This window comes from Cnephaeus nilssonii (assembly GCF_951640355.1).
Source record: "Cnephaeus nilssonii genome assembly, chromosome: 14".
NCBI lineage: Eukaryota > Metazoa > Chordata > Mammalia > Chiroptera > Vespertilionidae > Cnephaeus > Cnephaeus nilssonii.
Genome location: NC_137085.1, coordinates 27,678,576 through 27,691,097, shown reverse-complemented (window position 1 = coordinate 27,691,097; position 12,522 = coordinate 27,678,576). Strand labels below are relative to the sequence as shown.

The window sequence follows — 12,522 nt, the reverse complement described above, 5'->3', positions numbered from 1 at the left end:
TGGGTGTGTTCACTGCAGCTGAAAGGAGGGCCCTCGCTGTTTGATGAGCGTGTCTGTAAGAGGGCAAATACAGGAAGCCTCGGAGGGACTTGTCAGAAGCCTCTTCAGCGTGCGTTGGCCAGCTTCTTAAGAAAACGCTTCTTCCCTTTAGGTAAATGGAAGAGCTGGAGACGCGGAAAGCACACCGGATAGAGCAAATGGTGGCACGATGGCTTCGGCGCTCCCGGGACAGCTCCGCCCGGTAAGGCTCCTGGGCGGGCAGTGGTTTCTGTCTGCAAAGCTTTGGTGTCCCCGTGGGAGGAGGCTCTGCCGGTCTTGGCAGCACCTGGGGATCGCCGTCCCCGGCTTGCTTTGTTCCCACACCACACGGTGGGAGAGGTGTAAACAGGTCAGCGATTTTGCTGGAGCGTCTTTCTCTCTGTCCCCCTCCCAGCACTTCCCTCTGCGGCCCTCAGACGTGCACTCCCAGACACAGACACTCACACCGAACTCATTCACACCTTTACAGAGACGAACACACGGACACACTCATACCCACACGCGCGCATATGTGCACTCTGGAATACGCACCCTCAGACACACACTTTTTTAAGCACACGCTCACCCACGCTCTCTCCCTCCCTGTCTCGCGCACGCACCCCTTGTCTTCATACTTGAGGTGAGGACCAGACAATCTGCTGTTGATACTCCTTCCCAGTCTTTGTTTCTGGCAGCTGTCCCTTCCTTGCAGTCCCTGTTTCATTCTAAACAAAATAAAATGAAATCAAATACAGATCTGATTTGACTGCTACAAGAGAACTTAAAATATGTTCTGTTCCAAAGTGTTCATTTTCCATCTCCGATTTCCCATCTGGCCCCGCCACAGAGATGGACTATCACGTGTCAGGTGTTTCTGAGACACATTCTTCCGAAGGAACTGGGAACAGCTGTGGTACTGCTGATCGATAAACCTGCTCAGGGCTGCACTGCCCTGCGGCCAAGTGCTCTGGTCCTCACACACGGCGATGAGATAAGGCTGGCAGAGTTAGCCCATTTTACAGACGAAACAGCCAAGGCTCAGAGAGTGACTTGTACAGAGGACCATCACCAACCCCCCTCCCCTGTTCAGAAACCTCTGACGGGTCTTCATTTCTTATGGGATGAGTTTAAACATTTTGGGTTTGACATTCAAGGTTCTCCGTGACCAACCCACTATCCTTTACAGCTGTTTGTCTTATTGCTCGGCTTCATTCACAGCATACTCCAGCTACAATGACCTACTCATGATTCCCTTATTGTAACCACCCCACCTTCTCTTCCACCCCTTAGTTAGACCCGAGCTTCTGTGTCACATCCCTTCCTCCCATCTCCATGTGTCCAGAACCCACCTACAGTGCAAGGTCGGACTAAAGTGCTGTGTCTTCCAGGAAGCGGTCCCCAGCCCACAGTCAAAATTAATTTCTCCCACAGGGCCCATAGTATTTGATTTGTAGAATTGCCATTGTGCTTCTCCTGGTGTGTTCAGGCATATCCCCTTTCTTTCTTCTAGATCAGGCGTCCTCAAACTACGGCCCGCGGGCCACATGCGGGTGTTTTTGCCGTTTTGTTTTTTTACTTCAAAATAAGATGTGTGCAGTGTGCATAGGAATTTGTTCATAGTTTTTTTTAAACCATAGTCCGGCCCTCCAACGGTCTGAGGGACAGTGAACTGGCCCCCTGTTTAAAAAGTTTGAGGACCCCTGTTCTAGATGGTAAGCTCTATGAGGGCAGGGAAAGTATCAGCCCCATCTCATAGCCCAGAGCTGTGGTCGGCAAACTGCGGCTCGCGAGCCACATGCGGCTCTTTGGCCCCTTGAGTGTGGCTCTTCCACAAAATACCACGGCCGGGGCGAGTCTATTTTGAAGAAGTGGCGTTAGAAGAAGTTTAAAAAAAGTTGGCTCTCAAAAGAAATTTCAATCGTTGTACTGTTGATATTTGGCTCTGTTGACTAATGAGTTTGCCGACCACTGGCCCAGAGGATGAGTTCCAGGCGATTGCAAGAGGTTAAGTAGTGCTTGATGAACAAATGGGAAAACTGCTAGGTCCATTGTTTCCGAAAGTGGGTTTTGCAAAACCTAGTGTTATGCTGCTCCTTAAGAAAGGTCAGATCTGCCAAAGCCGGTTTGGCTCAGTGGATAGAGCGTCGGCCTGCGGACTCAAGGGTCCCGGGTTCTATTCCGGTCAAGGGCATGTGCCTTGGTTGCGGGCGCATCCCCAGTGGGGGGTGTGCAGGAGGCAGCTGATCGATGTTTCTCTCTCATCGATGTTTCTAACTCTCTATCCCTCTCTCTTCCTCTCTGTGAAAAATCAATAAATATATTAAAAAAAAAAAAAAAAAAAAAAGAAAGGTCAGATCTGTTTGGGAAGTGATACAGCCTATATCCCACGCCAACCCACCCCCACTTGGTGATTCATTTTAGCACATTAAAGGCTCTGAGAACTCCTGCAGGAAAGAGATTTGTATAACTGTAACTTGATGTTGCCTAAATATTTGACGTTGGAACTCTCTAGTATCCAGCTTCTCTCACAGAATATAAGTAAAAGGTAACATTGACCTCTAGATAGTTACATGTTTAGTGTCTATATAGAATTGTACAACAATCACCAGAATCTAGTTTTAGAATTTTTATTTTAGAATTCTGACTTTCAATAGCCCAAAAAGAAACTCCGTACCCACTAACAGTCATTCCCAACTTGGCATTCCCTCAGCCCTCAGGTAACTGCTCATCTAACTTCTATCTCTATAGAATCTCCTGTTCTGGATATTTCACGTTAAATGGAATCATAAAATATGTGGTCTTTTGTGACTAGCTTCTTTGACTTAGCATAATGTTCAAGGTTCATCCATATAATAGCATGTATCAGTATTTCATTCCTTTTTATTGCCAAATAACATTTCATGATGGAATATTTACTTTGTTCATTCATCAGTTAATGTACACTTAGGTTGTTTACACTTTGGAGCCATTATGAATAATGCTGCTATGAACATTTGTCAATAACTTTTTGTTTAAACATGTTTTCATTTCTCTGGGGTAAATATTTAAGAGTAGAACAGCTAGGTCATAGGGAAACTCAATGTTGAACCTTTTGAGGAATTGCCGTACTGTTTTCCAAAGCAGCTATGCCATTTTACATTCACACCAGCGGAATAGCTTGGTTTCAGTGTCTCCACATCTTTGCCAACACTTGTTATCATCTGTCTTTTTTATTGTAGCAATCCTGGTGGGTGTAAAGTGGTATCTCATTGTGGTTTTGACCTGCATTTTCCCAATGGCTAATGATGCTGAGCATCTTTCCATGTGTCTAGGGAGTTTTGTTTGCCAAGTGCTTGAGAAAGAGAAGAAAAAAGAAGGACAGGTTCATAGCACTGTCCATGGAAGACATAATTTCTGTGTTTCTAGGATAAGCCACAAGTAGCCTTATTTAAATTGCTTCTCATCTCTAATCCTGCACCTTCAATACAGTCTGGGTTCTTAGTGTCCTAGGATCACTTGATGAGCAAGAACTGAAAAGATGCCCTGGCTCAGTTGGTTGGGACATTGTCCCCATACACCAAAAGGTGGTGGGTTCAATTCCCAGTCAGGGCACATACCTAGGTTTTGGGTTCTATGCCTGGTCGAAGCATGTACTGGAGACAACCAATCCATCTCTCTCTCTCTCTCAAATTAGTGAACATGTTTTTGGGTAAGGATAAAAAAAATTTTTTTTTTTTAAAGAACTGAAAAGCTAAGTTTGGAGTGAAAATTGCAATTCTTGCAATTTCCCTTGAGTAGAGTACATGGTAAACCAATTAGAAGTAGGATTTCACATTTGAATACAAAAATTGACTCTGAATTTCCTGATAGCCAGGGCAAGAAATTTAAAAAGTACATTGAAACGTTTTTTTAAAGTGCAGAAAAAGGAAACAGGTTCATCTGCAACCCTATACGTTTGCATGTATCTTGTAGCAATCCTGTTATTTTTTCAGACTTTAAAAATCTCCTATTCATTTCAGTTGGTTGTACTTTACTTGTAATTGCCATTTTCCCCCATAAATTTTAAACCTTATGTCAGGGTGTAATTGAATCATCTGGGAACAAATTAGTTAAAAATAACTGTGTTCATTTCCAAAACTCACTAAACAAATTGATAACTTTTATCAACCTGGGTAATGTTAGAATTTTATAATGCATCCAAAAATGGTGCTTTTCTGGGGAAGATTGTCAGCTTCCAAAGTTGCTTTGATTGCTTAAATTTAAAATTAATTTTCAGTGGATGGCTGTTTACAATCATTAGTCAAATTCAGATAGTGGTACTCAATTTGAATGAGAGACTATTTGGGGGGTTAGCTATATCTAAAAGAGCACTGATACAGTAAATATTATTTTTATATTGGAATGTGAAGTTATATAATGAGAGAGTAGTCATCTTCATATCTGATACAAAATTATTCAGATGCAAAATTATTCAGATATGATGAAGATGACTACTCTCTCGTTACGTAATTTCACATTCCAGTGTAAAAATAACATTTACTGTATCAGTGTTGTTTTAGAAATAGCTAACCCCCCAAATGGTCTCTGTGACATGTTTTGAATTTCTCTATAAACCATGCGATGCAGACTACTTAGTAAAAGCTGCAGCATAGTGACAGTAAATCATAAACTAATTTGCAAGCATTTTGCTTTGAATTTCATTGTCATCTTCTTAACAGCCTTCTATAACTGTAGAAGTGATAAAATGAGAAAGAGTTATAGTATACTTATCTCCTTAATTATACCAATTTTTCCTCTCCTGCAAAAATTTTGTTTTTTATGTAGTTAAATGGTATTTTCTTGACAATTTCTTTGCTTGAGTCTAAGCTTAGAAAAAAATCCTCATCCAATAATTAATTAAATTAGGTTAATTGATTTTCAACTTAATAGTTAAAATATTTTATATTTAATTATTTTATATGGAGTTTATTTTAGTATAGGCTATGAGATGAAGATCTAATTTGATTTATTCCAAAGTAGCAAGTAGTTTGACTTACCATTAACTGTGAGTAATCTTTCCTTTCTTTGCTGAGCTATGACCCCTCTTTTATCATCTTGGAAATCCCTGTGTCAGTGAGTGGTAGACTGGATCTCTTTCTAGGCTAGTTCTTCTGTTCCATTGATCTAATTGCCTGGTATCACACACCCATATTAAACTAATTTACATTTATTATCTATTAAATGAGACTTTTATTACTCTTTGTTTTTAGTTTTTTACGTTTACCTGCCTATTTTTCCATGTGAACTTTAGAATAAGTTTATTCTATTATTAAAAACAATTCAGCAATAGGATTTACTGAATTTTCTTATGCTTAATCTGGAAATGTTAGTTTTATAGAGTGAGATTTAAAGAAACCAGGAGCTTAATGCAACTTGATTTCTTCTTGGTGCTTGGTTTTATCCTCAGGTTCTGAATAAGATGATTTCTTTCATCTTATCTTGAGTCCTACTACGAATGAACACACATGCCTGTGCACGTGTGCCCACAAACAGCCATACGTGTGCACACACATGCACCATGGAAACTTACTGTCTCTGCCCTTGCCGTTGGTTTCCAAATTGACCTGCTCATTACACCATTGTCTGTTTGCTAATTACAGGGATGGCCTTACTAGACTTTCTAGTATCCTAATAATGGTACCAATTTTTATTGCATTTTGACCCATGGGAAAAAGTGGAAAGATTCAAGGAGATAGGCTGAGAGGCTCCTGCACTGCATGTGCAGAGTTGCCATTGTCTCCCGAGTCTCCTTTTAAAAGTAATAATGGAATAATTTCTCTTCCTCTCAACTGTAGGCCTTTGCCCTATAGCACTGTACTCACAACACATATGTTCAGTGATCCCCTAGGAACTGTCACAGCCGCAAGCACAGTACTACATTTCTTTCTGGTATAGGGTGCTGCTACCCCTATTTATTCTTTCCTTGAATAAACTTTAGATTATCAGACTTTAGTTTTTAAATCACGTAAGCTGAACATAATATACAGTGTTTAAACATAGATTCAAAATAGTTTCTCCACATTCTGCTGGAACTCAAAGATGAATTCTTTATTGTTACAACAATGAGGTAAATATAAAAAGCTAGAAAGTATTTGAAGCATAATCTGGTATTTTTCCTTTTTTGTGTTATTGATCGGCTCAATATGAACTGATAGCCCATAAAATATGGAATTGGTCTACAGGAGACTATTTTCATGATAAATTTAACATTTTTTTTCTGGTTCTACCTTAGGCTAGATTCAATTATAGGACAGGAATTCCATTAGTGTAACCACAGGTCTTATTTCTGTTCCAATGTAATATCAGAGGAATGATTTTGGATTTATGATTTGAAACTATTAGATAGCATCAAAATGGATCCTATTTAACCACGTGATAAATTGGGTTTGTTTTTTCTTCTGTTCTCCAAACATTTATCAAGCCTTACTCTATGCCTAGAATTGAATTCAGCACATAGGACAAGAAAGACAGTTTTTGCTATACAAACTATAGTCAAACAAGAGACTTCACACTGGTCATTGCAAATAGTTGTACATTTCAAAAAGGGAAGCACAGTTTCCATGGGCGTTTTCAGCAGGGGGAGGCAGCAGACATAGGTTTTTGGATTACCAGTCCTTAGTTTGACATTTATAAAATGCATCAGAAGAAAATTTTGCTACAGAGACCATTTTCTTCAGCTCCCTGTCAGATATTGGACATTTTTTTTTTTTTTTTTTTTTTTTTTTTTTTTTTTTTTTTTGTGAGGAGAGGCCATGGTTTGGTCATGTTCTTAAGCAATCCCTTTCCAAACAAAAGCTGAAACGTGGCCTTCAGGGAAAATGTCAAATCCAGACTTTGGGCCAAAGCTACTGGCACTGTCTAGGGATTAGTCAACACAGTGGGGGTTCATTTGTCTACTATTGTTGAGGAGTGCACCCTTCCAAATGGACAAGTCAGATAAGCCTATCCATTGGGAAAGCATCAAAATGGATTCTATTTATAACCATGTGATAAGGTTTGTTTTTTCTTCTGTTCTCCAAACATTTATCAAGCCTTACTCTATGCCTAGCATTGAATTCAGTACATGGGATGAGAAAGACATAGTTTTTGCCATACGAACTGTAGTCGAACAAGAGACTTCACACTGGTCATTACAAATATGTTGTACAGTTCCCATGGGCGTGTTCAGTGGGGGGTGGGAGGGGGAGGTTATTTCTGCCAAAACCAGAGGACAGAGTAGGAGTTGGGCAGGTAAAGTGCATGGCCAGGTGTGTTGGGGGAATCTGTAGAGAGTATGTATGTTGGGGTGGGATGGATTCTAGGCAGAGGGAAGAGCTTGTGCAAAGGCCAATGTACTTGAGGAACTCCAGGGAGACTAGTTTGGAATCCAGCATAACTTTGTCCAATTACTTGTGTCGCCCTCTATTGCATCAGCTCATTAAGATTGACTACCCCCGAATACACATTCAACTAATCTGTTTTTAATGAATTTGTTGAATGCTTTTTGTGGTTGTGTTTTTATCGTGCACTTCACCAAACTTATTTTTTTAGCACTAGCAATTCTCTGTTGGCCATTTTCTAGGTGTATATCATCATCCTTTCTAATAAAAGAGTAATAGGCAAATTGACTGTCACTCCAACATACAAGATGGCTGCCCCCATGTGGTCAAAGATGGCTGCCCCCAGGTGGACACAAGATGGCTGCCACAAGATGGCTAGCAGGGGAGGGCAGTTGGGAGGGACCAGGCCCTCAAGGGAGGACAGTTGTGGGCGATCAGGCCAGCAGGGGAGGGTAGTTGGGAGGGACCAGGCCTGCAAGGGAGGGCAGTTGGGGGCGATCAAGCCTGCAGGGGAGGGCAGTTAGGGGTGACCAGGTCTGCAGGGGAGGGAAGTTGGGGGCGACTGGGCCTGCAGGGAAGGGCAGTTGGGGGGACCCAGGCCTGCAGGGGAGAGCAGTTGGGTGGGACCAGGCCTACAAGGGAGGGCAGTTGGGGGTGATCAAGCCTGCAGGGGAGGGCAGTTGCGGGGGACCAGGCTGGCAGGGGAGGGCAGTTAGGGGTGACCAGGTTGGCAGGGGAAGGCAGTTAGGGGTGACCAGGCTGGCAGGGGAGGGAAGTTAGGGGCAATCAGGCTGGCAGGGGAACAGTTAGGCATCAATCAGGCTGGCAGGCAGAAGCGGTTAGGAGCAATCAGGAAGGCAAGCAGGTGAGCAGTTGGGAGCCAGCAGTCCTGGATTGTGAGAGGGATGTCCGACTGCCCGTTTAGGCCCGATCCTACCCGGGGTGTCCAGATTGGAGAGGGTGCAGGCTGGGCTGAGGGGCACACACCCCGTGCACAAATTTCGTGCACCAGGCCTCTAGTTTGTTTAAAAGCAAAAAAAGTGGTACTTTTCCATTTCTTCTGCTTATTGTGCCTCGTACTGTTTTTCCTTCTGTGAAAACTATTACAAGCATTCCTCCCGCTACATTAAATAGGAGTAGTGTCTGAGGCATTCTTCCTGTTCCTTGTTTAAAGGAATATAGGTGTTGATTTTTGGCTTTCAGTGTACTATGTTATTTATTATATTTAGAAGGACCCTTCCATAGCTTTAAGGCATTATTTTTTTTTTTTGTAATCAGGAATAGCTATGGGTTTTATTCTGTACAAATTTTCACAGCTTTCTATTTCTTCCCTCTCATTAGGTCTATCTGCTAACACTTCTCAGTACTACCCATGTGCTTGCCTAGAAGAAATCTTCTCTTTGCTTCTAAGCTGTGTGAGTCAGGTCACCCTCTATTCAGACAGCCTACACCTGCTGTCTGAGGAGCTCCTGGATGGATAATGTGCAGGAGGCTTTGCACTTGGACTTGTCCCATGCCATTTTGGCTCCATGAGACTGTTTTTCCTGTTTCCTGGTCCTTGTTGAAATAGGAGATCATGATAAATGACAGAGAGGGGATTCTCAGATAAGTGAGGTCCTATTGCCTTAGTCAGAGTTCCTGACAGAGTTTGGGAAATGGGTGAGAATGAACGATAGACCTTAACTGCAGGGGCCGAGGAGCTGTTCCTTCTCCACGTTTCTGTAGTTTATAGTGACAATAAACACCTCATCCCATCACAGTTTGACCTTCCCCAGAAAGAACCACGGACTCTTAGAGGGAGAAAAATCATTTGCTACAATCCGGCAAACGATCGTTTGTAGCTCACTTTGTGGTTTTGAGAGATAGAAAATACAGCTTTCAACTGACACCTGATTTTAGGTATGTAGAGAACATATATGTTTTTAAAAATTAATATTGAGAAAGTCTTCATTGTCGGGGGTTTCATATTGGAAATCCTGTCCTTCTCAATGTTCCTGGGCCTCAGAGGCTGAGGAGAGAGCAGCTGCTCCGTAATCCAGTTACAAAGTTGAAAGAGAAGCAAAATCCATCAAAAAGCAAAACAGGTAAAAGAATCACCAAAGACACAGCATGAAGTAGGCATCATCAGACATCCAAACAAAACAACTCCTCAGTCCTGCTTGCGGTCCATGTTTTTCCTCTCTGTGCCTGGGCTCAAGTGGTGCCTAGAATGCCTGTCCATTCACACACACACACACACACACACACACACACACACAGCCCCGCTCAGCAGCAGTTACTATGCCAGGATCTGAGCCATGAGGGTAGACCCTCAGCATCTTTCAAATGTCACCTCTTCCAGGTAGCAAATATTTCCCTGATTCCTTATTCCCTTGCCCCACAAAGTTAAAGCTGCTCTCCCCTCTGAGTGCCCATAGCAGTTCAAGACATGGTGCTTCGTGGTGTTTTATCTCCCAGTATTTGTGTCTTATCTCTGTCCAAGAAGCGTTGTCCACTCAGCTCTGCATCTTCCTCCTCCAGGATGCTAGGGCTGACCTGGTGTGTAGCCACCACGTAGGATCCCCTGTCTCTCTCTCTTTATATTCTCCTTCTCTTCCAGGGCTAAAGTTGCTGCAGCTGATGGCTCCCCTGGGATCCCAACCCAGACCCTCATCCCTGTGAAACACACAGTAAAAATAGACAAAGATGCCCTCCTGCAGGACTATGGATTTCATATTTCCGAGAGCCTTCCCCTCACAGTGGTGGCCGTCACACCAGGTAGGCGCTGGCTGGGAAATTGGAAAGGAGTTTGGCTTCCTGGGGGCAAAAAAGCCCTCGTTCTCTTCCCATCTCTCTATCCTGTAACACAATGCAGAAAATGCTACCCTAGGAAGCTAGAAAGGGCACATCTAATTCTGGCCTAATTCTGACCCAATTCTCTCTTGGGCTTTTGCACCTTCCTCTGGTGCTGGGAAGGAGGGGAGAAGCATCAAGTGCACTTGCTGATCTGAACCCCAGGCTCCCGCTGGCCTCAAGCAGGGCTCTGCCCACCCTCCGCTCCCTGGCCAGTCTCAGGGGCAGGGACAGTATTTGGATCCACCAGTGCTTCTCTGAACCCGCCAAGCTGGGGACAGTTTCTGGTCAGACAGTAATAGAAATTATTGATTTTTTTTCACTTGAGTCTTCGTAAAATATAGGCTGTATCACGGTGAAGAGGAGCAGGCTGGAAATGTTTCGTGTTTGCTTTCGCACTCCAGCTATGTATTGGTGTTAGATCTGGCGTTAGCTAAAATCTATTCATTCCAGTTCACACATACACAGTTGTTTAGAAATGAATGTAGTAGACTTACTGGCCAGCTCCGTTGATCAGGGAATCCTGCTAGTTGTCTTTCCCAGGACAGTCTCCTCTCATCCCTTGAAGATGATGGGTGGTAGGTACATTATCCATGATTTGTAAACAGGAAAACTGAGATCCACATGGGCCTGAGGCTGTCCGGGGGATCAGGATGGGGGAGGGGTGATCCAGTGCTCTGGGGGCTGGATCAGGCTGCCATTCAGGTGTGGGTACTTCAGGGCCAGCACCAGTTACTCGTTTTCTAACAGGAGGCTGTGCTCATGGCAAGCTTTTCCCTGGCGATCAGATCCTCCAAGTGAACAACGAGCCAGTTGAAGACCTCTCCTATGAACGAGCAGTGGATATTCTGAGGTACAAAATGTCTTCCGTCATCCAAAGTCGCACGGATTATATAGAGCAGCGGTGGGTGAGAGGGATGATTTCCCCGTGATGTTAGTAGGATCCTGCATCCTGTAGAGCAGCAACAACAGCTTCATTTTAGAATCCCATTTTGGTTACGATCTACTGACAGAAGCAATTGGGAGGCACAGGATGCTATTTGTCAAACCTTCACTATGGCCAAGACACTGTGCTGGATGGATACTGCGGGGAATGTAAAGATGAAAAATACATAGGCCCTACCGTTTAAGAATTTGTAGGGTTGTAAAAGATTGGACTAAGTTGATCCTCAGTCTCTCTGTTCTTCTTTAACCCTTTTGATACCTCTTCTTAAATGTTATTGCAGATATAGCCTGATTGGTGTATATGTACTTCCATTGATATGGCACCTACCACCTTCTACCTGGTGCCATTGAGATTTGTGTAAATGCCTCACTTTCTGCCTAGACACGATCTCCTTGAGACCAGGCACACAGTGGGTGCTCAGCTGAACGAGTGGCTATGGTTGGCACTACGTTTTCTGATATAGCAACCTAAAATACCTGCGTTACTGCTATGTTTTCTCTTAGAAAAGGTTTTTGAACATAAACCTAGCTAGTGGTCATAGCAACTGGATGAATTCTCCATCATACAGACTAAATTAAGTCTGCGTGACTTAATTCAGTGGCTATAGGCATAGACTAGATGGTAGAGGCAGGTATCTGAAGATCCCCTCAAGGGGCACTCTGGGACAGCGTAAATTCCTTTGCAGATCACTGCTTTCCTCAATGTCCTCCTCAATTTTCCTGAGCCAAAGAGGCTGAGGAGAGAGCAGCTGCTCTGTAATTCTGCCAGTCTTTTTTACTTAACACACACACACATACACTCACTCACACACTCACTCACACACTCACATCACCCAGAATGACGAAAGTTTTTTTGTGTGTGTTTTTTTTCAGGGAAGCTGAAGATTCTCTTTCAATAACAGTTGTTCGCTGCACATCGGTAAATCTCTTTCTATGTCCTGTGTGTTAGTTTCACCCTTCTCAACCCCAAGACCCCATCCCCCTTGTGAGATATCCCTCAGAGGATAAACAGGGAAGACCAATCACCCATGCACCCGTGTTGTGGAGGAAACAGGTGTGGGTCCAGGCTTCAAGAACTCGAGGTCCAGCTGAGGAGACAGACCTGTGATTATACAGAGTGGGACGATGAAAAGGGCACCAAGCTAGGGGTCTCAAGACAGACTTGAGTGGAATGACTTTGGGCAAGTCATTTCATTTTAGTTGTAGCTTTTGTAAAACAGTGGTGATGACAGTAATGGCCATGCCAATGGGTTGTTCTGAGGGCCAGACAAGGTGATGGATGAGAAAGTATTTTATCAGCTCTGAGGTCCATCACAAGTCAAGGAGTGGCGTAGATGATGCCCAGGGAGGAAACAACCATCCTGAACTACCACATCAAGGGGCCCTCCAT

At 43.5% G+C, this 12,522-nt stretch overlaps 1 protein-coding gene across 1 annotated transcript in view; it reads left to right on the top strand.

The window, feature by feature from the left end:
- Positions 1 to 12,522, top strand: part of FRMPD1 (FERM and PDZ domain containing 1) — a gene marked incomplete at its 3' end in the record, with an annotated part of 66,438 nt that overhangs the window by 27,676 nt on the left and 26,240 nt on the right. The window contains exons 2-5 of the mRNA XM_079789637.1: positions 152 to 241; positions 9,955 to 10,112; positions 10,938 to 11,040; positions 12,006 to 12,051. Of these exons, the coding sequence (XP_079645763.1) occupies positions 156 to 241; positions 9,955 to 10,112; positions 10,938 to 11,040; positions 12,006 to 12,051 (393 nt within the window). The 5' untranslated portion in view covers positions 152 to 155. The remainder of the gene's footprint in view (positions 1 to 151; positions 242 to 9,954; positions 10,113 to 10,937; positions 11,041 to 12,005; positions 12,052 to 12,522) is intronic.